The sequence below is a fragment of the Vipera berus genome, assembly GCF_964194415.1.
Source record: "Vipera berus genome assembly, chromosome: 1".
NCBI classification, from domain to species: domain Eukaryota; kingdom Metazoa; phylum Chordata; class Lepidosauria; order Squamata; family Viperidae; genus Vipera; species Vipera berus.
In genome coordinates, this window is record NC_138202.1 from 23,458,156 (window position 1) to 23,485,154 (window position 26,999).

Genomic DNA, 26,999 nt, shown 5'->3' on the forward strand with positions numbered 1-26,999 from the left:
GTGTGGACTTCAACTCCCAGCTTTGCTGGCTGGGGAATTCAGGGAGTTAAAGTCCACACATCTTCAAGCGGCCAAGGTTGAGAAACAAAGGGTTGCCAGAAACTGTTCTGAATTGCCAATCAACTAGGTGGCCCTATACAATTTATTTATTGAATATAGATAGATTAATGCAAGTCTTCTGTTCACCTGGCCGCTTACAGTTGGGTTGAAGTGTAACACCTCTCATCTACAGTCAGTATAGCGATTTGGAAAATACCACAGTGGAGAAAGTTATTCCAAGGTAGCAATTTTGGTCCTATTTTCCTTGTAGTTTCTTCAGGGGTGTTCACAATGTGTTGGCTTTCCATTGTATGGCAGTGGTTCCCATATTGATTTTTTTCACCACCCCTCTGTGGGCACCTCTGCTTTGTAGGAATACAAGCTGGGGCAGAGCCTTGGCATGGTAAAAGTAAGCCAAATCTCTTCAAATGAAGAAGGATGGTTTCTCCCTCTACCGTGCCAGTTTTTTATTTGAAGGAACGTATCATATGAAAGAGCACTGAAAAAAATATTGCTTTTGCTGCAATCCGTTCTACTGTAGTAAATCTCACACAAAATTTAACTTCTGGAGAAATCACAATCCCAGGCACATCTAATGAGTTCTTCATCACCCATGCTATCAAATAAGCAGGAAAAATACTAATGCAAAGTTTTATCTTCTTTTGGCCCTTCTTTTTTTATGCATCACTTGCAGCTAATTCATAAGCTGGCACTTCTTCATAACATCTGCATCGCAGGGTACTTTCTGAGGGAATCTCCCTTCCTCACAGCTTTATTTTATTGGATGTCTCCTTCTGTTACCTGCCAGCCAAAATATATTGCCCCCTCTCTCTACAAAAATGTCAGATGTTGAGTGTAGGGGAAATGCATTGATTCTGGGCATTTAAGTCTCTCAAAATGAGAGGGCAGTCCATGGAGATTCTCAGTCATCCAGGTATGGTTGTCCCAAAGGTGCTTTTTTTCAGGAGGCAACTGGACTTTCTTGTGTTTCTTTTGAAGATGTTTCACTTCTCATCCAAGAAGCTTCTTCAGCTCTGACTAGATGGTGGGGAGTGGAAGGACTACAGGAGTGATTTGTGCTTCAGTTTGAGATTCAGACAGCACAGAATCATCCCCAACAGCCAATGCCTGTTTTCAAACAGTGAAGGGACACAGGGGCAGAAAACATCCTGCAGCCAAGAAGGCTCCACACACATTTGCACCACTCAGGACACCCTGAGGACACAGGTAAACATCCAAAATGGTTTCAACGACTCTCTAAAGGAATGCAAATGACCATCTGTCTACAAGCAGTATAAATCCTTCCCACCATCTAGGGGACGCGGTGGCTCAGTGGGTTAGGATGCTGAGCTTGTCGATCAGAAGATCAGCAGTTTGGCGGGTCGAATCCCGAGTGTCGCGTAGCACAGTGAGCGCCTGTTACTCATCCCAGCTTCTGCCAACCTAGCAGTTCGAAAGCACATAAAAATGCAAGTAGAAAAATAGGGACCATTACGGTGGGAAGGTAACAGCGTTCCGTGCACCTTTGGCGTCTAGTCATGCTGGCCACATGACCACGGAGACATCCTCGGACAAATGCTGGCTCTTCGGCTTTGAAACGGAGATGAGCACCGGCCCCTAGAGTTGGAAACGACTAGCACGCATGTGCAGGGGAACCTTTACCTTTACCTTTTTACCCCACCATCTAGTCAGAGCTGAAGAAGCTTCTTGGATGAGAAGTGAAACGTCTTCAAAGGAAACATAAACACAAGAAAGTCCAGTTGCCTCCTGAAAAAAGCACCTTTGGGTCTCAAAATGAGAAATACTAGGAAATAATGTTACAATACACGGGTTGACATTGTGAAATATATCTTCTGCAAAGATACTATTTTAGTGCTTAGCTCATTCTGTGTTGCAAAAGGACCTACCAATATTACAGAACAGCTGCTCTGAAATTCAAAATTGGGGGGGGGGGAAGGATCTTGGGGGGAAAAAAACGACATGGAAGAAAGAGAAGGAAGTGAAATAAACAAGAATGAATGTAGAGCAATTTCAGGAAGATAATTTTTTTCCCGTTTTGAAAAAAAGTCAGTAATCTCCCAACAAAATGAATGGAAAGTGGATACAAAAAAGAGGTGGAAGCTGTTTGGAAAAGAATGAATATAATCAGGCTACAGAGTGCCATAGAATTTTGTGGAATTGAACTACAAAATGAATTAGTCCTATGTGAATACCAATTGAATATAGGAGTGACTGGTATGAAAGAAATACACTGAAGTGGTTTGGTTGTACACAATGGCTGAATAAATGAAGATCAACTCATCAAGCAGATATATGAAAGAAAAGTAATATATTGAGGAAGGACAATTGAAAAATTCAAAAATGAAAATTGTTGATGAGATTCTGAAAAAGAAAAATGAGAAGTTGAAAGAACAAAAGGCATACACAGTGATCTACAGACATGGGGAAAGCAAGCATGAGTGACAAGAATACTTAGGAATAGTATGGTGAATTGTAATGAATACCTTAGCTGTAAAATAGGTATAGCTGTATTTCCTTTCTTTGTCTTTTTCTTATTTCATACATTTAATTTCTTTGGCTTACTATTCTTTACTCTTTTTCTGTAATTCTCATATCATTGCTGATCCTGAAGGAACGATTACATATCTCAGTGTCAAATAAAAGCCAAAGACAGCGGTATAAGATATTATATTACATTATGCTACACTACATTATATTATTATAATAAGAGACTAGATCTACATATAAATACAAATCCAAGATAAAAGGTAGTATTATACTCTCCTTGTCCATATGGCAATACATCTTTCATCAGTGTGGCTGATGGGACAGAGTCTGTCTATATATGTATGCACACACACACCTCTTTTATTGATAACTCAAGGTGGAAAACATGCCTTCCTCTTCGTCCGATTTTCTCCCCCCCCCCGAACAACAACACTGTGAGGTGAGCTAGGCTGAGGGAGATTGACTGGCCTAAAATCACCCAGCTGGCTTTTGTGCCTAAGGCAGGACTAGAACTCACTATCTCAAGGGTTTCTAGTCTGGTGCCTTAACTACTAGACCAAACTGACTCTCACTTCTTGCCATGCTATTTAAGGTAGCAAGTAGCATCCTCTGATACATCATTACTACTTCCCAGAATCTGCTGCCTGAGGCAAGTTCCCCTTTTTAATAAATGGTAGGACTAACCAACAATTTCATCCAACATCAGACATTAAGGTCTTATCCTGGAACCCCTGAAAGCTTCTGTCCTTTTGGCATTAAGCAAATGCATTTTTATTTACTCAATCCTTTAATCTCCCATCTGCTCTAAATGTTTTAGTCTTATTTTTAGCTTTTAATTGAGATTTGTATAAATACTAAATGACACTGACAGCTCGAACAAAAAACATGGGGGATAGTAAAGTTTTATTAAACATGACAGTGCAAAAGAAAACTGACTACGGTGTTAAAACGACTGCATTCTCAATTCCAGAGGTTAAATAAAATACCAAAGTGCATGAACTACTTCACCAAAAAAGTGTATTTTAAAGTACACTGAATACACATCTGCAAAATACCAGTTATTTTATGCCATGTACTGTGGTTATGCTGATGATTAAAATGTGATTCAAAATTAGATGACATTTGATTTTAAGGGAATCCTGATGAAGGTTGTAGGGATTTAAAGCAAAGTAGCAAGAAGTATGTTTAAACATGTCAAGGAACGGACTAGGGACTCAGATCCAGCCTCTTCATGTCATCTTGAATATCCTTTCTATATAGATTCTGCTCAAGACCTTGTTAGTGAAAATGTATTCTTTAGGTTAGCTATGCAATGAATTATAAAATACACAGGAACAGAAATCCTTTGATAACCCCTTTCTCATTTCCCCTGGATTTCTACCCCGTCCATACATATTACAAACCCTGGGGAATGCAAGCGAGAGCTTGTGTTTGAAGAAGGCAATTTTAACAAGGTTTCCTACAGCTGGGAGTCTGGGCATAAAAGCCATAGGATGAAACACACAGATAGGAAAAATCAGAAATGAGTCAAGCTGATTAAATAAGACCCAAAAGAACAAAAGCAAACCTTATCATTACCATTAAAGATGGGCTGCTGGCAATTGCTTCCCTACCACTATCATCTCTGGTATGTTAGCAACAGCAGATTCTCTCTGTCCTGTTCTGGTTTTTTTTCATCTTGCTTTGGAGGGAAACTTATTAGGATGGTAGAGGAGATTCTATGGATATGTAAGGGCACTACAGAATCACATCTGCTTCAAAGTATTCGAGGTTTTATTCAGTGAATATATACAAAAAGTTGCATTAAATGGTGCCAACATGCCCTTAATAATTATCACCCTTGGACATATCATCTCAATTTCTGCATTAAATTAAGCCAAGTATTTTTTAATCTATGAGTTGTTGAAAAAGTTGTCATGATCTGATTCAGAATCAAAGCTAAGCCATAATAAGTAGGGTTCATCTATCCCATCCAATCAAAATCAAACCTTGGTGGAGCAGTGGGCTAATGCCTCCTTAAGTAACACCAGCTGCCTGCAATTAGTGCAGGTTCGCATCCCACCAGGCTCAAGGTTGACTCAGCCTTCCATCCTTCCGAGGTAGGTAAAATGAGGACCCAGATTGTTGGGGGCAATTAAGCTGACATTGTAATAATGCCGCTTGGGGGTGTGTGTGAAAGCCCCAATAAGCAGGCATATACATAGAATGAAGGCTACTGCTAAGCTTGTAAGCCGCCCTGAGTCTTCGGAGAAGGGCGGGATATAAATGGAATTTAAAAAAAAACAAAAAACCAATATTGTGGCCTCATGCAAAGTTTGAAATCGGTCACAACATAACCCACATCAATAGGCAAGTATCTTCCACATAATTTGTAAACTGCAGTCGCCTTGCTGAACCCCACCTATTATGGCTTAGCTGGTATTTTAAACAAATTCTTCTACACTGGCCAGAGTCACATTGCTTTGAGTTAGGTGGCCATATAAATGCCGTAAATACACTGATGCAGATGTTATCCCTGAAACTCTGAATTACTGCCCAGTGTGTGAAAACCTAATGAAGACCACACCAGAGTGGATACCGTAAAAACTTTTATTCTGCGCAAAAAAAGGGCACAAGGTGACATCTCCCAAAGCTTGTATGTCTCTCACCTTTCTGTCCACAATTCTTATAATGGACAAGAAGCATTGAGTCATGCTCCCGTATTAGTATCCTATAAGTGGTAGTTTTCGCCCCACTTAGCAATTTACAGTTATTAATCAGCCATTTGATAATTGTCCAGCAATCCAAGCAAACCTTTCCCATATATTCATACATTGTATATGAAAATAATTGTTCAGACCACAATTTCCCTTTCCTATAATCTAAATTCCTTTTTCCATCTGCATCTGCCTTGTCCCATAATACGGTTGGGGTTATGTCCTACAAACAGGAATATAGAATATCAGAGTTGGAAGGGACCTTGGAGATCTTCTAGCCCATCTCCCTGCTCAAGTAGGGAGTATACATTTCAGACAGGTGGCTGTCCATTCTCTTCTTAAAAGCCTCCAGTGATGGAGCACCCACAACTTCTGAAGGCAAGCTTTTCCACTGGTTAATTGTTCTCACTATCAGAAAATTTCTCCTTATCTCTTAGGTTGGTTCTCTCCTTGATTAGCTTCCATCCCTTGTTTCTTGCCTTGCCTTCAGATGCTTTGGAAAATAAGTTGATTCCTTCTTCTTTGTGGCAGCACTCCAAATATTGGAACACTGCTATCACGTCTACCTTGGTCCTTCTTTTCACTAGACCAGGGGTAGGCAACCTTGGTTCTTTCATGACCCGTGGACTTCAACTCCCAGAATTCCTGAGCCAGCTCATGCTGGCTCAGGAATTCTGGGAGTTGAAGTCCACGAGTCATGAGAGAGCCAAGGTTGCCTACCCCTGCACTAGACTAATATTAAAAGATTAATAAAATAGGAATATTTCTACTGGGCTTGCTTTTTTCAATCTTTTCTAGGCCTTCGTGTATAATGAAGTGTTTATTCATTTTTAACCTTACACATAGCTAGGATTGCAATGATAATAAAATTGTTTGGAGTAGGTCAGAAGAGTACTAGATGTTTTGAAAAGGTAAGAGAGAATATTGAAAGAGTGAAAGGAAGGAAAGGATTATTTTTCTAGGCCCCTCTTTCCTCCTGATGAAGACTGTTAGGGAAGCTGGCAGAGACAGAAATCTAACCACCCTCCCCTTATTGTGGCTTTTCTTAAATATAGATTTTCTGTCTTAAACTGAAATGACGGACCCCCAAAGATCATTCCATGGGCAGAAAAACCTCCTTGATGTCAGAGGCCTTGGGCTCCTGCCAGTATTGCATCTGGAATCTAGGTGAGATCAGAGGCAATTGTGGTGTGGGCTGAGATGGGGGGGGGCTTGTGGGCTTCAAGTGCATGAAATCAGATCTCAGTTGGCTCTTTTGTGGGCTTCCACCCAGCTGATTGACTACAGCCCCCAATCAGCCATTGCTGGAGGCTATGCTTTGTTATGTATCAGCATTCGATGCCAAGGCTTTTCCAACAGGACAACCCCCATCTTCCGATATTAACTTTCTTCTCACACTCAGCTTGTGGGGGGGGGGAGAGCATGGATGGAGACTGAGCAGCTGTGGGGGGAAAAAAGCTCTTGATTTCTGAGCTAGCAAGGATCTGGCCATGAAATATTTATGCCCATCCCGCCGAGCGAAGATGAGCTTCACATAGCTTTTATTTTTCTTTATCTTTAAAAAAAAAATCCCTCAGACCACAATGCCAGAGATTATAAAACAGTCATACATTTAAAAGGTATTTTATTTATTCATAGCTTTGATTGGTTTGCTTGCCAGATTTTTCCCAGAAAGGCTTTTCGGGAGTAATGCAGCTTTTCCAAACCTGGCACTCGGCCGCGTTGTAGGTCCCAGGAGAGTTTTAAGTGTGGCTTTTCTCTACACTGGCTGGGAGTTCTAGGAGCTGTATTGTCAACACACCTGGAAGAGAGGCAGAATGGCTAAGGCTGCCTAAAACCAACACAGATTCCCCTAGAAGCTGCTGAAATGTTACTCTTCATACCAATTAACAGGACAAATGGAAGTGAAAAAGCTCACTTTTGGCTGCAGGTACAGGGAGTCCTTAACTTACGACCACAATTGAATCCAAAATTTATGTGGCTAAGGAACACAGTTGTTAAGTGAGGCTGGTCCCCTTTTATGACCTTGCCACCGTTGTTAAGTGAATCATTGCAGTTGTTAAGTTAGTAACACATTTGCTAAATGAACCTGGCTTTCCCATTGACTTTGCTTGTCAGAAGGGCATAAAAGGTGATTGCATGACTTCGGGACACTGCAACCGTCATACATACATACCAGTTGCCGAAGGTCTGAAGTTTGATCACATGATCCCCATGGTCACATGATCAAAATTCAGCTGCTTGGCATCTGGCATGTATGTATGTCCCAGAGTAATGTGATCACCTTTCTGTCCTGTCCATTGTACTCTGTGCTGGGCTGGAGATAGTCATGGCAACTGTGTTCCTGCTTCTCCCCTACCTTTTCATGTAGGGCCTCTGCAAGAGTCAAATTCCAATCCATCAGCACCTCAAATTTGGCAGCAATGGTTAACGGGCATTAAACAGGGCATAGACATATTTGGGTAATATTGAAAAACTGAGGAGGGTTGAATGTGCTTAGCATCTGGATGAAAAACTGCAGCTTTAGGCTAAACTGGGAAGTTAAAATTTTTTTGCTGAAGATAACAATGGAACAACAATTTTCTATGGTTGCTAACAATATTACATAGATTTGTCCATGAAATCCCCTGGAGCTGACCTTGACTCAAAGAAGATTTTTATCTTACTAAACAGATACGTAGCTCAGAACAAGCAGATATTGTATTTCAGAAGAGCAATTGTAGGTCCTGTACACCGCCCTGAGTCCTTCGGGAGAAGGGCGGTATAAAAATTAAATTATTATTATTATTATTATTATTATTATTATTATTATTATTATTATTATTATTATTATTATTATTATTATTATTATTATTATTTGTCAACAAAAGTGCGTATAGTCAAGGCTATGGTCTTCCCAGTTGCAATGTATGGCAGTGAAAGTTGGACCATAAGAAAGGCTGAGTGCCAAAGAATTGAGGCCTTTGAGCTATGGTGCTGGAGAAGACTCCTGCGAGTCCCTTGGACTGCAAGGCGATCAAACCGGTCAGTCCTAGAGGAGATCAATCCTGACTGCTCTTTAGAAGGCCAGATCCTGAAGCTAAAACTCAAATACTTTGGCCACCTAATGAGAAGGAAGGACTCACTGGAGAAGAGCCTAATGCTGGGAAAGATCGAGGGCAATAGAAGAAGGGGACGACAGAGAATGAGGTGGCTGGATGGAGTCACTGAAGCAGTAGGCGTGAGCTTAAATGGACTCCAGAAGATGGTAGAAGACAGGAAGGCCTGGAGGAATGTTGTCCATAGGGTCGCGATGGGTCGGACACGACTTCGCAGCTAACAACAACAACAACAATTATTATTATTATTATTATTATTATTATTATTATTATTATTATTATTATTATTATTATTATTATTATTATTATTATTATTATTTGCTGACATATTAGCACGCTCATCCAGTGACAAAGCCACTAAAATACCTAATGCTAGAGACCTTGCTGGGCAGTTCCCATTTATAGGAGCACATGAAGGAAACACTGAGGCAACCCTACTGAATCAGATCAAAAGTCAATGTAGTCCTTCTTCTCAAGCAGAATATACACTGGAGAGCCCTCTAAATAAACAAATTTTAGTGAAGGTTTTCTAAAAGAGAATTTGCAAATAGATATATTGACCCCATTAGGAAAGAATATTTGTAGCTCATAGTTGAACGATGAACTCCTTGCTGCTCTCTGAACTTGGTTGTTTTCTTGCAGATATTTCATTACCAAACTAGGTGACATCATCAGTGCTAGTACGGAGTGGGATTTGCTCTCATTTTATATATTAGTGGATTGCTCAACACTGATAGGGGAGCTCAGAAAGATTGCTGAGAAGAAAGTTGACAAGAATCTGGTCAACTGAATTGACACTAGATAAGGCCTGGAGGAACGTTGTCCATAGGGTCGCGATGGGTCGGACACGACTTCGCAACTAACAACAACAACAAGGACCAACAGAATTCAAGGGGGGCTGGACTTGGATCTCTTGTGGCAGTGCAAGGACTCTAAACTAATGACACATTTAACTCCACCCTCCAGCTCTGCTTGCCCTTCTACAATAACATAATCATGGTTTTCACACCTTGTATGCAGAAACAGTAAGACATTGGAAAGTTTCTGATGAATAGCATAGCATTTGCGGACTTCTAGCGCAATGTTCTTTTTTTGCATTTTTACACAGGTTTCATTCCTTTATGTGTGCACGTGTACATATGTTATATTCAGTTTTCTTCTCACCAACCTTTTGGATAAGTAGTTGTTACAGATGGCCTGTACTGTCATTCTCCTCTTGTTGCCCTTCTCCTTCTCTAATAAATGTCATAACTGGATCTCTTCAAAGAATCCAAACTAATACATTTCATAAACCTTTACTTGCTTTCCCAATGCTTACAGAAACCCATTATTTTTTCCTTACATAAGCAGCATTACTTTTCTTTAGAAGAATTTCAAAGGTGCAACTAACAGCATTGCGGTTTGAAAATACACCCGGGGGTAGGTAACCTTGGCTCTTTTATGACTCGTGGACTTCAGCTCCCAGAATTCCTGAGCCAGCATGGCTGGCTCAGGAATTCTGGGAGTTGAAGTCCACGAGTCATAAAAGAGCTAAGGTTGCCTACCTCTGCACTATACTATAGCACAGCCTAGAACCCATGACTGCCATTATTGAAGCATTGGGGTGGGGGGTGGGGGAGCCAGCGTGCTGGGGGGATTTCTGGGAGTTGAAGTTCACCCGAGATTGAGAAGCCCTGCTCTAGAGGATACCACAGCTCAGATAAATTTGGTTTAACTCTTGCTATACAGGAGGGACACCACCTCTGCCCTCCTGCTGCCACATCAAAAGAAAGGAAGGAAAGCACATAGAGCAAGCTTTGGGAATTCTTTCCAACTCTTTTACTAGCAGGAGCCATAGGAGGCATTTATATTTTTTCCCTCTGTAACAGAACGATGTGGCCTATTTGCACATGGATACCTTTTTGCTCTTCCCTCACACTGCTCGATTTATATCTGTATGCATGTACAGTGTATACAGGAAAGACTGCGTATGCTCCATCCACAACCTGTGAATGGGGAGAGGGAAAAGGGGCATCTCCCTCTCCCCTAGGGATACATTGGGAGATATTTTTTTTCTTTCATTCATTTTTTTCTCCCTTCAGCTTCTGGCTAGACCAGGGGTAGGCAACCTCGGCTCTTTTATGACTCATGGACTTCAACTCCCAGAATTCCTGAGCCAGCCACGCTGAGGGGAAAGAGAGAGGTTTCCAAGCTGAGCCATGCTGACTCAGGAATTCTGGGAGTTGAAGTCCATGAGTCATAAAAGAGCCGAGGTTGCCTACCCCTGGGCTAGACTCAACACTTTTTCAAACTCAGTCTTTTACTTGTTGGCCACCTACTCACCCTATACCTATGACTCAGGAATTCTGGGAATTGAAGTCCACGGGTCACAAAACAGCCAAGGTTGCCTACCCCTGCCCTATACCAAATTTGTTCCAATTCTGTTTTGTTTCAAAGAGTTATCCCTGCTGATGGACTGGGTCACAAGACCCTTTTCATAATTTCTTTCCAAAATATTGTTGGGTTGGAAAGAATAACAAAACACCCACAACCCCTGAAACAATACATATGTAGCTGTTAACAAAAAAACCACCGCTTTGTATGTAGTCATTTTATTGTAGGAACGATGGATACATGGAAAGTTTTCAAAGGGCAGGAAAAAAACACAGCATACAAAGAACAATAAAAACAAGAGCAAGCCTGAGACAGACCATGACTAATAATAAAAAAAACCAGAACGAGATGAACATCAAGGTCAGTAACCACATGATGTCCACCAAGCTGAGAAAATGATAATGTGTTAATAAGGCCTTGGCTCTATTCCGATCTTATTTTTGTGTATTCAGTCCAAAATGTAGAATGAAAAGTGGCCCTGCTCTTTCCTATTTTTATTGGTGTTGGTAAAGAAGACAGTGGCATCCTTGGTCCTCTCTGAGTTTAGTTGTTTGTTTCATTTGCTAGTTGGTTTCATGTACCTAGTTGGCTAACAAAAAGTCTGTAAGGAAACAATCAAACTCAGAGAGCACCAAGGACTCCAGAGTTCAACTTTAAGCTTATGTATATTCTCTTATATTGAAGAAGACCACGTTCATCCCCAGATGCTTTTCCAAAAGGCAACTGGACTTTCTTGGTCTTTTTCCTTGAAAACCCAAAGGTGCAAGTGGACTTTGTTTTTTCTTGAAGACGTTTCACTTCTCATCCAAGAAGCTGCATCAGTTCTGACTGAATGCTGGGGAATGGAATCAGAACTGAGAATGCTTCTTGGATGAGAAGTGAAACGTCTTCAAGAAAAAAACAAAGTCAACTTGCCTTTTGAAAAAGCACCTTTTGGGACAACCATGACCTGGATGACTGAGAATCTCCATAGACATTTTCCTTGGAAATGTTTCACTTCATCAGAACCGATGCAGCTTCTTGGATGAGAAGCAAAATGTTTTCAAGGGGAAAAAACAAAAACAAAAAAGTCCCATTGCCTTTTTGGAAAAGCACCTCTGGGACAACCATAAGCTGGATGATTAGAATCTTCAGAGACAAGACTGCCTTCCTGTTTACAGAATGGTTGCCTACAATATTTAACATCTGAATACCCACCAATGGTTCCATGTGAGCTGGAAGTCATTCCACATTGGCTTCTTGTAGATTTGCTGGTCAAGCAATGTTAGAACTACCATAATAAAAAATCAAGACTTCCATGAGCAGAGTTTGAACATCATGCTAGCAAAGATGATGGTTCCTTTGAGAAAATGATTCCTATAAAAGTTTTAGCTTGAGAGTGAGAGTCAGTGGTCTCTATAGTCTACAGCCATGGGACAATTATCTTCTCCTTTTCCCACTCTCACTCATTTTGGGCTGGCTGTTCAAATGCAAGGATATGACAAATGACCAGTTGATTGACTAAATGAGTTAGAATTAAGAACTCTTAACTTTTTTTTGATTAGACCACCTATTAGCACTTCAGAAACTTCAACTTAAAAAACCCGAACCAAGAATCTGCAAGTTGCAATCAGAAAACATAAAGGAAAGAAACTCTACCGAGAGTTTTCGATGCCCCAAATCTTCTTTATTTGCCCTCTGGTAAAATATCTACTCAACAAGATGAATCCTGTCAATTTAAAAATATTTTCTGTGCAAGCACAAACATCTAGTTTTAGCCTTGAGGACTGGGCAGAAGAAATGTCCTAACACACATTCTTTTCATTGCAAACTACTGTCAGGTTTAATCAAACTGAGTAGCTATTTTTGTAAGCAATTACTAAGTACAGTATGCTGCAACCCTTACCATTATACTGCATTTAAAAACTTATTTCTTTAAAACAAAGTCAGCTTGGCTGTCCCTTCAGTTTCTAAAGACATCCAAAATATTTCATTAGCATTGCAACAATAATGTTTTAATTTTAGAGCATATTTTAAAGCATAAAAAGTTTAATTTCACTACTAAAGTTTAATTTCACTACTAAACTTTCATTTTACACACTTACTCAGAAGCCCTTTTCTCAGGAAAGAAGACAGTACCTTTAATTCTATAGTTCATGCCCAAGAGGCTAACCTTCATTTATTATCAATTGTCTCTGTTTTACTTATTCTAAGCTGGTCTTTCTCAATCTCAGCAGCTTTAGGATAAGTGGACTTCAATTCCCAGAATTCCTAAGTCACCTAGATCAGGGCTCAGGAATTCTGGAAATTGAAGTCCAGTCATCTTAAAGTTGCTGAGATTGAGAAACACTTCTCTAAACTGTCTTTTGATTTACGGACTCATTGGTGCTAGGCATTTCCAAACTTCAGTTATTTTGTGCAAAAGAAGCATTTCCTTAACAATGATAGACTATAACAGGCATGTCAAACTCGCGACGTCATGTGACGTCGCGTGACGTATCGGAACTTTTCCCATTGCCGAAAATGGGATGGGCGCGGTTTCTCCGTGACGCTCCGGCCCGTGGGCCGGCAGTTTGACACCCCTGGACTATAATGTTTTTCTTGTCAGCTGTATTTAATTTTTAGTATTGTGATTGCAGTTCAGTTTTTAATTGATTTAATGATTGCTTACCACCCCGAGTCATACATCTGAGATGGGCAGTCATACAAATTGAATACATACATTTTAAAAACTCTGATAGATGGTCAAAAATAGCTTTATTTTGGCAAGCCTGGAACATTAGCCAAGAAATCTCTCACAGAGCCTGTCTCTGAGATCATAAAGGTGAATGCCAGAATGCAAAGGAAAAGAGTCATATGTTATACCCTGAAAGAAAACAACTGTAATCACATAAAAATTGCATTCATACATTCCACTAAGCCATAGTTTGTTTACTGTACTTATAGTTTGTTGACTAACTCTCAAATGCTTATAGTATTTTTACTTAATACACTACATCAAATGCAAGCAAATGATGTTAAAAGTTTTATGACCTAGTTCCAAGTAACATAATCTGGGGAATCAAATACTCTACAGCTCTTTGGAAAATCTATTATTGAAGATATGTGGACTTCAGCTACCATGCTTCTGTGATTTGAAGTCTTCATGTGGCCAAGTTGAGAAACACTGCCCCAGTTCCTAAGAATTAGAACTGCAGCAGTTTTCTTTGTTCTAGAGCTGTGGTGGCACAGTGGTTAGGATGCAGTATTGCAGGCTAACTGTCCGACTGCCAGCAGCTCAATCCTGACCAGATCAAAGTTGACTCAGCCTTCCATCTTCTGAGGTTGGTGAAATGAGGACCAAGATTGTTGGGGGCAATAGGCTGACTCTGTAAACCACTTAGAGAGGGCTATAAAGCACTATAAAGCAGTATATATATCTAAGTGCTATTGCTATTGCTTTTACTTCTTTGGAGGCCATCATACCTTCAACTTAAAGTCCATACACCCCCAAGTGGTCAAGTCTGAGAAACACTGGATTAGGGATTGGCTCATGAGCATGTTATGTGCAACTTCCTCCAAAATAGTTGTAAAAATGAAATCAAAGTATGCTGTGGATAGCTGAATTTGCTTGATATCAAGGTTTTCAGTTTCCATTTGCTAACCAATCAAAACCTGTTAACCTTTTGATAAATTGACACGTTCCTCCTTCTGCTTGCAGCTACTTCTCCTTAATTGTATATAAACTAAGCAGAATAATTATATTATGAAGCCACCGAAGGTTCCTATTTGGAGGAAAATTTAGGGTAGGAAATCAAAGCAACCTGGCCCAAATGCTGCTTCACGCTTCATTATAAACAAGGAAACTTTTCTAAGTGAATTTTGGTTGCACTATGTACTTCTCATTTCCTGCTGGTTGCCAGAATCTCAACATTTCCAAAAGAGGTCTTACCTGGTTGCTGAAAGGACTCTTCATTTGTTAATGTGCTAGACAAGATGAGGATTAGTGCATCTTTAAACTGATCAAAGTGGACCTTTAAAAAAAAGAAACAAAGAATTATTAGGACCTCTGGTATACTGTAACACAATGTGCCTTCTCCAAGTCTTGCAAATGTTGGGAACTTCCCAAGAACCCTGCCCCCCCACTTCTAATCCACTCTCCCACATTTTCCCACTGACTTTTCCAGCAACTCTTCAACTCCAGCACTTTTTGTGTAGTATTGCGGAGTCCAGACTAAGCAACTTCTTCACTTTTTAGTGTCTTATGGTATTTGCACAACAGCTGACTATGGAAGGGCACTGTGGTTTGTTCTGAATTGAAGTCTCCTTCCCTGGGCTTAAGCTGGTAAGACGTAGGGCTTCACACTACATAGTAACCTGGTTAAGTGTTTTATGCAAACATTTTTTGCCAATTCAATTTACTTTCTCTCTAAATTGAATGATCGCTTCTCTGCTTCTGGAGATAATATTTCAACCACTGTAGCAGCCCTAAAGCTGAGCTCATACAACATGTTTGTCACCAAACCTGAATTAACAAAACACAATGGCTGAATTGACACAGCATTCCCTGCTTCCTCCTTCCCCACATCTCCTACAATCATATTGTGGCTTAAGGCAATAACCTGCTTCACACAACTTACTAAGACAATGGCTGACAACACAACAAGCCCCTTTTTAGCTTAGCATAAGCTAAAGCAATATGGGCCCATTCTATGAGTGCCATTTGTGTATATGTCTGCATGCACGCAAACAGTGCCACATCAATAAATACTTCAGAACTGAACATGCAATCTAGCTGTACAGATCTTAGTGCATATCACAAGAAGTAATTAAAACCATCTTGGGAATCAGCTCAATTAAACTTCATAGCAGTGGCCTCATTTATACATTAAGAGCTGCCATTCATCCTACCAATGAATGCTGGTATACTTAAAAGAAAGCAGTTTGCAGAGAGGAAGATTTTCCTGATTAAAAAAAATACCTTGACATTTAAAATAAATGAGGTTGACTACAAGAGGAGGGAGTGTTAGATTACGCAGGGCTCTGTGCACGGCACACTGTGCATTACAATTAATCATGGGGGGTGGGGAACTTGCAAGACCTAGTCATCTACTCATCCACAGTACACTTGCACTAACTAAGAAGTGTAACACAACAGCACACTCACCAACATTTAACAGAAGTAATCAGGCACATTGGGTTTAAGATGCTATTTACTTACTCTCAAACGTACGTGCTAGTAAACTGGGAAAAAATTCCAAATATTCAAAGATCTGATAACTTTTCAGAATTCTAATTAACAATTAAACCAATGGTCACAATTAGGAAAATGCTAAATATTTCAAAGGGTAATGCATAATTTTGAGCTCAGATGCTTTCAGCGTTCACAATAGGTTGAACATGTTTATCACACTAAATGTTACATGCTTGGTCAAGTAGGCTACTATTACGATCACATTAATATTATTTCTGACAATTTTACACAACATCTGAGCTAAAGGGTGCCCTCAGCTTCAGAATCAGGGCTGTCCATAGGAAGAATTTTTAAAAAGTCCACTAACTCTACTAACCTATAAAGTTGAGTACATGTACCATGATAAGCCAAAATGTAGCTTGGTTTTGGTTTATTATGTAGGATGAACCCAGTATTGTGCTTTGTAAACCATAGTTTATAGCTTACTATTTTAGGTGAACAGATCAGTAATAATGTATTGGACTTGGCAATGAAGCTATATTTCATCACAATTTATTGAATAAATCACATTTGCCTAGATTCACCAATATGCTAAGATATGTGTAGACTCATCCAGTAATCTTTAGTCCATGACTTCATTCCTGTCCTTAATCTGACTAAAAGCAGCTTTCTAAGGTCATTCTCATCTCATTTTAATTTTCAAAAAACAAAGTGGCAGGAAAAAAACCATGGGATGCCATGATGAAAAGAAAGAATTCTGTTACTGAACATTTTCATTTGTTGAAATATCTAATCAATACCGAGAGATCATTTCATTAATTGCAGAAGCCAGGAATCAAGGAAAATTGCATATGATGTCTCCATAAACAAACAGGAGACAGGTAATAATGTTCAGTCCAGTCAATCATAGAGAAAGAACAGGTTGAAGTATACTCTTTTCTTTTATCAACAAAACATTCATGCCTTAAAAGGAGACAGTTGAAATACAACCAGCTAAAATCTTAGAAGTAGCTCAGCATCTCTCCTACCACTTTTCTAAAAACTATTATCTCAGTATAAGAGAATATATGTAGCTTAGGATTGCCTGACCAATTAACCCACTATAGCACAACCACACAAGCTAACACTGTCATATATCAAAAGCATCTCAGAAACAACCAACAGACTATAACCATACAGAACCACTGTAGTACACATACCAACTAAAGTCATCCAAAACTCCTTAATAAATAAACCAAAGGACCAGACAGTAGCCCAGAAGAAAAAAAGAGGAATCATCTGTAACATATGCTTTAACAGCCACTATGTAGACCAGGCATATAAAACTCGTGACATCATGTGACGTCGCGCGACATATCGGAGCTTTTTCTCCAATGGGGTGGGTGGTTTCCTGGTGACACGTCCGGCCCACAGGCCAGCAGTTTGACACCCCTGATGTAGACAGACAAGACTAGCACAACATATCCATGAACACCAGCTTGCAGTCATAAGACAGGATGAAAACTTCTTAAATCTTACAACACATGGGCAAACTCAACCATATTTTCAACTGGGAAATTGTGAGCATCCAAGCTAAATTCAGGAGGCTTGACAATCAGACAAATCAGCCATCAATACACACATTGAAATAAATCACATTTACACATCACTAAAAGAGACAATAAAAAGGGGGGAAAAAGAGACCAGGCATATTCAGCAACTCACACTTAGATAAGGAGTAATGCTAGACGAATCATCTAATCAAGGAACTACCAAAGAGAAAACAACACTCCTACCACATTGGCAGGACATATTTTTGTAGATAAGCAGGGAGCAAACCCCACCTTCCTCACACTGATGATGTTACCTAGTTGGGTAATGAAATGTCTATAAGCAAACAACCAAACCCAGAGAGGATCAAGGACTCCTTTATTTATTATGCAGTTGGACTAAATTTTAAGGTAATGTTAAAAAAGAAAAAGGAAAGGGGATGAGAAGATGGAAGGGTATTTTGTTTGACGGAGTAGAAGTGAACATTTCTCTGTTGGGGTTGAAATTCCTTCCTTGAAATTGCAGCTGCAAGCAGAACAGATGGCCAGGGTTTGGATCACATGAAACAATTTTACCGTGACTGAAGCTCAAAGGGAAGATTAAGAAGAGTGAATTTAAACCAAGTTCAGAAGGGGTGGGGTGTGGAGAGGGAAACAACATCACAATTTGACAGGGCGAGCTGAGTGGAAAATGGATCAAAGTTGCCCGGCATAGGCTTTGTTGCTCCTAATCAAGACTCTAGCAATTGGATTCATTGCTATTTTTAACACTGGATTTTTGTATCAATTCTTTTCTGAAATATCCTTCTGTTCCTGGAATGCAGCCTGGCCCACACGGACGGATCACAAGACATGTAAAAGCCAGGCCATTTTTGCCATCAATTAGACACAGGAACAGTGCTATTTTAAAAACTATGCTCTGAACCTGTTGTAGAATATATCAAATGTAGACCTTGCACCATTGTTTTTCAGAATAATACATCTCACTCTACATATTCAGTTGAAAATATCTTAACACCTTTGTACCTCGAGGCATTTCACCAGGACTTAAAAATCAGTTTAGGGGAAACATTATACAGCTCACTATTGGGGAAAAAAGAACTAGGATTATAAATGGGATTTAGTATTAGCCTGGAAAGGGCCTCTATGCTCTAAAGGAGTGCTTTTCAACCAATGCCATAGGATATTTCAGCATGTGCCAAAGGGGCCATGGAAAAGCAAAGCGTATTATAGTGCAAAAACTGTCTGGTTGGCTCCAGAAAATGCATTGGTTACTCTCCCATGCGTGTCCCATGTGTGAATCTGGTCATGGGATTTGACAAAAGAGGCCACAGAAGAAAACAGAAAGGGAGTACAGGTAGTCCTCAACATACGACCACAATTTCTGTTGTTAAGGGAGACGTTGGTTAAGTGAGTTTTGTCCCATTTTATCACTTTTCTTGCCACAGTTGTTAAGTGAATCACTGCAGTCGGTAAGTTAGTAACAAGTGAACCTGGCTTCCCCAATGACTTTACTTGTCAGAAGGTTGCAAAAGGTGACTACATGACCTTGGGACACAGCAATGGTCATAAGTATGAACCAGTTGCCAAGTGCCTGAATTTTTATCACATGATTATGGGGATGCTGCGAAGGTCATAACTGTGAAAAACGGTCATAAGTCCCATTTTATTCAGTGACGCTGTAACTTTGAATGGTCACTAAACAAACTGTTGTAAGTTGAGGACTGCTGAACAAATGTTCTAAACAAAAGCATTAACAAGTGGCCACATTCTATCCCAATATAGAGTTCAAGTGAAACCAATAAATATACTTCAGGGTTTTATCAGTATGGTGCCTTGCAGTTCTCTTAAGACATGGCTGGCTGGGGAATTCTGGGAGTTGAAGTCCACCCACCTTAAAGTTGCCAAGCAAGGTTGGGAAACACTGTCTTAAGACTAAAATTTTGCTGGTCTAACTTAGCCAAAAGACATCACTTCAGGCATGATCGCTGAGTAGGCTTGCCTGTTCAGTGCAAAAACATGCTAGTTCCAGACCACAGCAGATTAAAATTTCAAGCACAGTAGCGTAGAAAGCAAAGACAGACCAAAGAAACTTAAGATATTACATTTTTAATGTTCCCTTCAAAGTGTTTGTGATGTCAGTCCCTCTGGGTTTTCTGGAGCCTAAAAAAAAAAAAAAGCCCAGCTTCTAATTTGAGAGCCTCAGTTTTAAAAATGTATGAACCAAAATTTACACAAGGTGATGTTGAGCTTATAAAGTAGGAAAAGGTTTAAAAAAAAAGTTACAAGCAGTGTTTTCATGAAACCTAACTTGGAGCTGTAAACCTATCCTTCTGGAGCTGGCAGTATCAAAATCAAATAAATAAATAAAATCTTTCCATTTCCTAGGTAAGTTGGGAGTGAAATGTACAGGAGTCCCAGCAGGCACGACAAAATTCCAGAGTACTAAACCCACCATATTTGGAGGAACTAAATTATAGAAAGTAATTAAAGTAACTTCTGAAACTAAATTACAGTAAGCTACTGCAGCATCTACATTGTTGTTGAACCCAATAGCTGTTTGTGTAGAGCTGCATTTAGACAGACAAGACAGTACTGAGTATCCTTATTTATATGGAACCCATCTAGGAGAATAGAATAGAATAGAATAGAATAGAATAGAATAGAATAGAATAGAATAGAATAGAATAGAATAGAATAGAATAGAATAGAATAGAATAGAATAGAATAGAATAGAATAGAATACAGCTGGAAGGGACCTTAGAGGTCTTCTAGTCGAGCCCCCTGCTCAAGCAGGAGAACCTTCTAGAGCAGACATGTCAAACACAAGGCCCGGGGGCCGGATCCGGCCTGCGAAGTGGTTTCATGCGGCCCGCGAAGCCATCCTGGAAACAGTGAGGGAACGGCCCCCACTGCCTTGGCCCTGGCCCAGAGACCCTCCTCCTGCCAGAGACCCCCAGATCTGTCCCACTCCTGCCCAGGCCCCCATAGGCAGCCTTGATGCGAACGATGTAGAGCTGGCCACGCCCACCCAGTAGGCCATATGCACTTTAGCCATGCCCACCCAGTAGGCCACGCCCACCCTGGCCATACCCACCCGGTCCCCTGAGGGCAACCGCAATGCTGATGCGGCCCTCAATGAAATTGAGTTTGACACCCCTGTTCTAGAGCATATAGTAAAGGTAAAGGTAAAGGTTCCCCCGCACATGCGTGCTAGTCGTTTCCGACTCTAGGGGCCGGTGCTCATCTCCGTTTCAAAGCCGAAGAGCCAGCGCTTGTCCGAGGACGTCTCCGTGGTCATGTGGCCGGCATGACTAGACGCCAAAGGCGCACGGAACGCTGTTACCTTCCCACCGTAGTGGTCCCTATTTTTCTACTTGCATTTTTTTACATGCTTTCGAACTGCTAGGTGGGCAGAAGCTGGGACGAGTAACAGGCGCTCACTCTGCTACGCGGCACTCGGGATTCGACCCGCCAAACTGCCGACCTTCCGATCGACAAGTTCAGCGTCCTAACCCACTGAGCCACCGCGTCCCTTCTAGAGCATATAGGCTCCACTAGATGCAATGGATGCATTCTGTTCTCCAGCCAGACAGTTCTGCTCTTCTCTAGGGTATGAGATTTTTACTTGAGAAACCTGACTGGTCAAAGGAAGAATGATTAGGAGAGGCTAAATCAGATAACTGACAGGAGTCAAAACCTACCATTCAGAGGGAGCATCAACCATGTGAAGTGTTCAATTGAATGGCAGCGTGGAAAAGAAATGTAGAAGGTAATCCACACATGACTAAAAATCAATTCAAGACAAGTAGACTAGACCTCAGAAAAACTTTTCTTTAAATCTAAATCAATACAATCACTTAAAATATCTATGCTGCTGGCATAGGAGAAGGTAATGTCTTTGGAAGGAGTTATCAGATGATACCACAAGTCTCAATCAGAGCAAAGGTGCAAAAAATACAGCCCTGGAAACCTATGCATCTCACCCACATCATCCCTTGGGTGGAGGAAGACCAAAGCTTTGACTCTAGTTTTGCATTGCGAGTGGTTTTAGGGGGAAACCAGGATGTGGCAGGGTACCAGCTTCTTCAAAACTTCACCCAAGGGTAGAAAAAGTTTTCACCTGGGTGTTTCTCCAAATACAAAGGCACACGAGATGAACCAATCATCTCTGGTTGTGAATCTGGCAGATTTAGAGCCTGTACCTGTTGCTACACTACCTGGTTTAGGACAATAGTGTAAGAGGGAGAAACAAAACACACAGAAAATTCTCCCATCCACCCATGTGAGTTCCCCTCTGCATTACCTGGATGAGCCTCGTGGCCCCAGAAGTCGAAAGAGAGGCGTTTTATTATGTACCTAGCTTAGATTCATCTTTTTCGTTAGAGGGCATTCAGGATGGTAAAGCCGAAGAAACTCAGAAAATTAAACAGGTGATAGCATTAGCAGGGTGTTGTATACACCGAGAGTTTGGTCTGTTTCCCCTAACCTAGCTAGTGCCTCATTGAACTTCTGAGGGATGAATTTGTTGGGTGCCAGGCAGCAAAAGGAAATCTTGGAGATCCCATTTGAGAAGGAGGGTTACTCAGAGCCAATGTCCTTATTAACACAATGGAGGCACTACAAGCTGCTCATCACCAATCCCCTCCTTTTCCGCGCAATGCAAACTCCCGGGTGCCCTTCAAGATACAGACTCTTCCCTCAGGGAGGCTGGAGTGCTCCAATCCTCCCCCCTCCCTTCGGAAAGAGAGGATTTGCGCATTTTGAGCCAGAAAGCTCCTTTCTTGCTTCTTCCCTGCCGTTCCCAGAGATTCACTTCTTAACATCACGGACCAAAGTGAGAGTGAGATTAATTCCAAAGGAAAAGACAGGGAAAGGGCTTTTGAGTGGAGTAACTGTGGGCTTTGTCTTCCTAAGGGAGATTGTTTTAAGAATACAAAGGTGCAGGTGCATTCGCACAAAGGGCCAATCATGTAATAAATTAAGGACCCATAACGCAATGGCCATAAAATTGTACATTAAGTGGAAGGAGTTGCCTTTTTTCTAAATGCCTATTACGAGAGATAGGGAAAGAAAATGAGAAATTGTAGAGGTAGAAACACAAGAGAGAGAAAAAGAATTCACTCAGGGAGATAAGAAATCTGTTATCTCAGCCTTCCCCCAACTTGGCATAATCCCCATGAGTTGCAGAGCAACTCACAGAATTCCCGGCCAGTATGATTATACTTGCTGGGTGCAAGGGAACTGTAGTCCAGGGAGGATTCCACGTTGGGAGAGGAAGATCTATTTTGTGGGATGTGCTTCAGTATGATTGCATTCACAAATGAAGTCAGATGGTTTCAAAAGAGTAGAAAAGGCAGTAATTGCCTAAGCCATTTCATGGGCAGCATGAAACTTCCTAACAGAGAAACTTCCTAACAGTGAGAACAATTAACTAGTAGAACAGCTTGCCTTCAGACGTTCTGAGTGCTTCATCATTGGAGATCTTTAAGGAGAGACTGGACAGCCACTTGTCTGAAATGATATAGGATTTCTTGCTTGAGCAGGGAGTTGGACTTGGACAGGGATCCCTAACCCCTGGGCCATGGCCCACTACCAGAATTGGCCTATTCGGAATTGGGCTGTATGAGCAAGCTGGCTGGCTGGAGTGCATGTGTGCATAGCTCAACTTGTGTAAGTGGCAGGCTGGCAGGCACTTACGCATATGCTTGCTGGCCAGCCACTCAGGCAAGTTGAGTTGCGCACGTGTGCACCAGCCTGCCACTCACATGGCCCAGTTCCTCTCTCCCCTCCCCCCCAGCTGGGCTGCCAACCCACAAAGGTAGGGGACCACTGGACTAGAAGACCTCCAGTGTAATGGGCTGACTATTCATCCCCAATAGAAACCAGCAAAGCACATTAGCATCATTTGCATATTACATTACAGTCAGGGATGTCCATGGGATAAGATCAAAAAAGTCAAGTTGGCGATCATGATGATGGAATCAAACTCCACCTGTTTTATGTGTAGCACCCTGACTAGACCACACAGGTAGTCTGAACTTAACAACTGTTTAACAATGATTCAAAGTCACAACAGCCTTAGAAAAAGTGACTTATGACCTGTTTTTATGGTTGCACCACCTCAGTGGTCATATAATCAAAATCTGGGTGCTTGGCAATGGGTTCACATTTATGATCAGTTGCGGCATCCTGTGGCTTCCTGCAATTTGTAAGCTTTTTTTTTGCTGCTTTCTGGCAAAAAATGTCCATTGGGGAAGCTGGATTTGCTTAATGACCACTGCAAACATTGTTGCAAAATTGGGTTTGGCTTGACTTACAACTGCAACAACTTATGACAGAAATTCCAGTCCCAATTGTGGCTGTAAAAAAGGACTAACTGTAATGATATTTATTGGGTTTTAATTTTGTGTGCTATGTGAATCCATTAACCTACAGTCCAGTGTGGTTTGTAAGCCATTATGTATTACTATCATTTTTGAACTCAGTCACAATGGTACCTGTATGGTGATGTTACGATTTGATGTGGCATGTTATCTTTTTATCTCTGAACCTTTCCTTGTATTATTTCTACTTTGTTCTTTCCTTCCGTTCCAATCTCCACTTTCCCTCTGGATCCAAGAACCCCCTGCACTGATCCACCAGTCCAGATTTTCCAAGGTTGGGAGACACAGCTGTGCCCATCCAGAGTGTAGGCTCTTACCCGCCTAGAGAGACCGTCCTGCAGGAGGGTTTCCTGCAATGCTCCTGGAGCTACTTCTTCAAGATGCAACACGTGGCAAAGTTCGGTCAGTTCGTCCTCCCCCAGAGAGCCAGTGCCAGTGACATCGAAGCTGTCAAAGAGCTCTTTCAGATGGGCTTCGTACTGGTCCTGCTCAGCTTCATCCATCCCATAGCCCACCAAGCTTCACTGTTACAGGGAGGGGGGGGGGGAGGAAGAAAAGAGAAGAAAGTCACAAAGAGAAATAGCAACGTTCCTGTGTGAATCCTAGAGAACAAGCAGCTGCAGTTCTTGACTACAACCGAAGAACCTCACAGAATACGTTTAGACATAATACTAATCAGGACTTGCACTTCCAACCACAATTAAATTGTATTTTATGCAATTCTCATCTCCATTTTCTTTGAGAAACCCAGCATGTTCTCCTAGGCAATGGATTTTTCCACAGGCAAATGTGACTTTAGATATTATATTAAGTCACAAGCTGATCAAGCTAAGGCTTGCAAAATTAGCTTTAAGTGGTGATAACAGATCTTGGTTTGGCTGTCTCTCCCAACTCTGGCTTAGCTAGAGCTATGCTTTCCAAACTATGGGTTAAATCAGATATTTTAACAATTTATAAATTGTTGTGGGAAAACTACAACTTTATGCTATTCCTCATTTTTGTGGTAATTTAAAGTCTTAATAGACTTATCACAGTAGTATATCTTCTTATGACCCAGATGTGTGAACTCTTATTTGCAGTAGATATTTATTTTGTTTTGCTTTCTCTCTTTCTCCAGACATTGGAATCCATAGAAGTAAACAACTATCCCATCAACTTTACATTTAGGAGTGTATGGAAACAATATATATATTGCTGCAGCACAACTCACCAGCTCAGGTCTAAGGCTGGCAGCTGAGACCAGCCCATCCACTCAAAACACCCCCCCACCCAATCAGAACACACCCACCATTCAAAACACACTCCCACCCAATCAGAACACACTTAATCCCCCACCCAATCAGAGCACACCTCCACCCACAGAACACACCCCCTCTGGCAGTTTAAAAAAGAGGAACAAACAGCCACTACCACATGCTTCTCCCAGAAGAAGGAAGCTGAAGCCACCAGCCTGATGATGACGGATGGGATTCCGTCGAAACGTTGCTCCTACACCAATTCTACGCGGGGAAAAACCCGAATGAACAAAGATCCACATACAAACACCCACGAAAACCTCAGAAAACACACACACACACACACACACACACACATATATATATACAGTATATATATATATATATATAGCTTTTAAGTTAGAGGTCTTTGGGTTTATATATCACATGAAGACATGGTACCTTTATTCATAGACTACTGCATAAATTAAACTTGGCAGGATTTCTCAAGCAGGATAAGTCATGGTTGAAGTGCTACAATGGCTAGGTTCAGATGTTAAATCAAAATCCATATAACATCCTATGACTTCATTGCAGGCAGTAAATTTTATATATTCTATCTAAATGATGGCTAAAAATGTGCACACTTATTTAAAACTTAAAATCCAAGAAAATGCCAGTATTATATATAACCATGACTTATCCTGCTTGAGAAATCCTGCCAAGATTAATTTATGCAGTAGTCCATGAATAAAGACACCATGTCTTCATGTGATATATAAACCCAAAGACCCCTAACTTAAAAGCTATATTGATAAAAGATATGAATCAAATATTTTAACAATACCTGCTCACAGATATAAAACGCAAAATAAGACCAAACTAGCACCCAGTGATAAACTGCTATGAAATGCTCTATGGCTCAGCCAATGGGTCACAGCTAAAACCATTTGGTGACCTACATCCATCCTGGACAAAACCTCTTTATTGGATGATCACCCTGCAAGTGATCTAACACCTACCTGAGTAATCCAGACTTTCAGATTAACTAAATTCACTGCCCCACAGTGAACACATGTTCATATGCTCTTCTCCACACCTGTGAGATGTATTCACAACCAAACGTATAAGATGCCTCCTCCCCCATACATATGAACACTTAAAATACCCTTGTAATAAAATTTTAAAAAATAATTTGTTAAAGTTTTGAAGAATCTCACAAGATTCACCACTTTTATAAATATGATAAGGAAAATTATCTAAGTTACTCTCTTGGTTTACTATTTATATATTGCTTTTCATTATTAAAATATCAGCTGATTTATTTATGTCCAGTGTAGCATTTTTATCCATGTCCTCTCATTTGTAAATCCACTTTCAAGATGGTTTATATTCACTGAGCATATCTCAAAGATAGTAATAAAAGTTAAGCTCTTTTGCCCTATCACCCCTGGCAGCGGCAATAGGAGCAGTTTTATATAAAGCACAGTACAAACATAGAATAAAAGAACTGATGTAATTACATAATTATGTTAACAACTATAAAATCATAAAATAAAGAGCTTTAAACTAAAAGTTGCATGACAAGTTATATTAATTACTTTATATTCAAACTAACAAAAATATAGCTGTAACTTATAATATTACATAGCATCAGTGCTATTACAAGATTTAATAAAGTCACCAATAATACAGAGACATTAATTTTCTTCTGTGAAATACACACACACACACAGACACACACACACACACACAAAATTAACAATAACTTTTTGCACTCTGCACTGGACAAGTCAATCTCTATGCAAAACATTACATGGAATGCCTTTAATTTCAGAAACAGGAATAGCTAAAACATGATAAATCGTAATGACTTCAGGATGGGTATCCTTGACCAAACAATTTGCAGAGACTTGTATCATCACAAAAACACTAAGGTAGATCCTGATCATATTGTATATATTCTTCAGTCATCAGCACAATAATATCTGGGCTGTATCCAAC

General features: G+C 40.5%; 1 protein-coding gene across 4 annotated transcripts in view; it reads right to left on the reverse strand.

Moving 5' to 3' along the window:
- NIN (ninein) overlaps window positions 1-26,999 on the reverse strand; it is a 113,857-nt gene that overhangs the window by 65,195 nt on the left and 21,663 nt on the right. For all 4 annotated transcript variants that reach the window (XM_081340046.1, XM_081340045.1, XM_081340044.1 and 1 more), the window contains exons 3-4: window positions 24,099-24,305; window positions 14,625-14,706 (exon numbers count right to left, since the gene is read on the reverse strand). In XM_081340046.1, coding sequence (XP_081196172.1) covers window positions 14,625-14,706; window positions 24,099-24,284 — 268 coding nt within the window. In that variant the 5' untranslated portion in view covers window positions 24,285-24,305. The remainder of the gene's footprint in view (window positions 1-14,624; window positions 14,707-24,098; window positions 24,306-26,999) is intronic.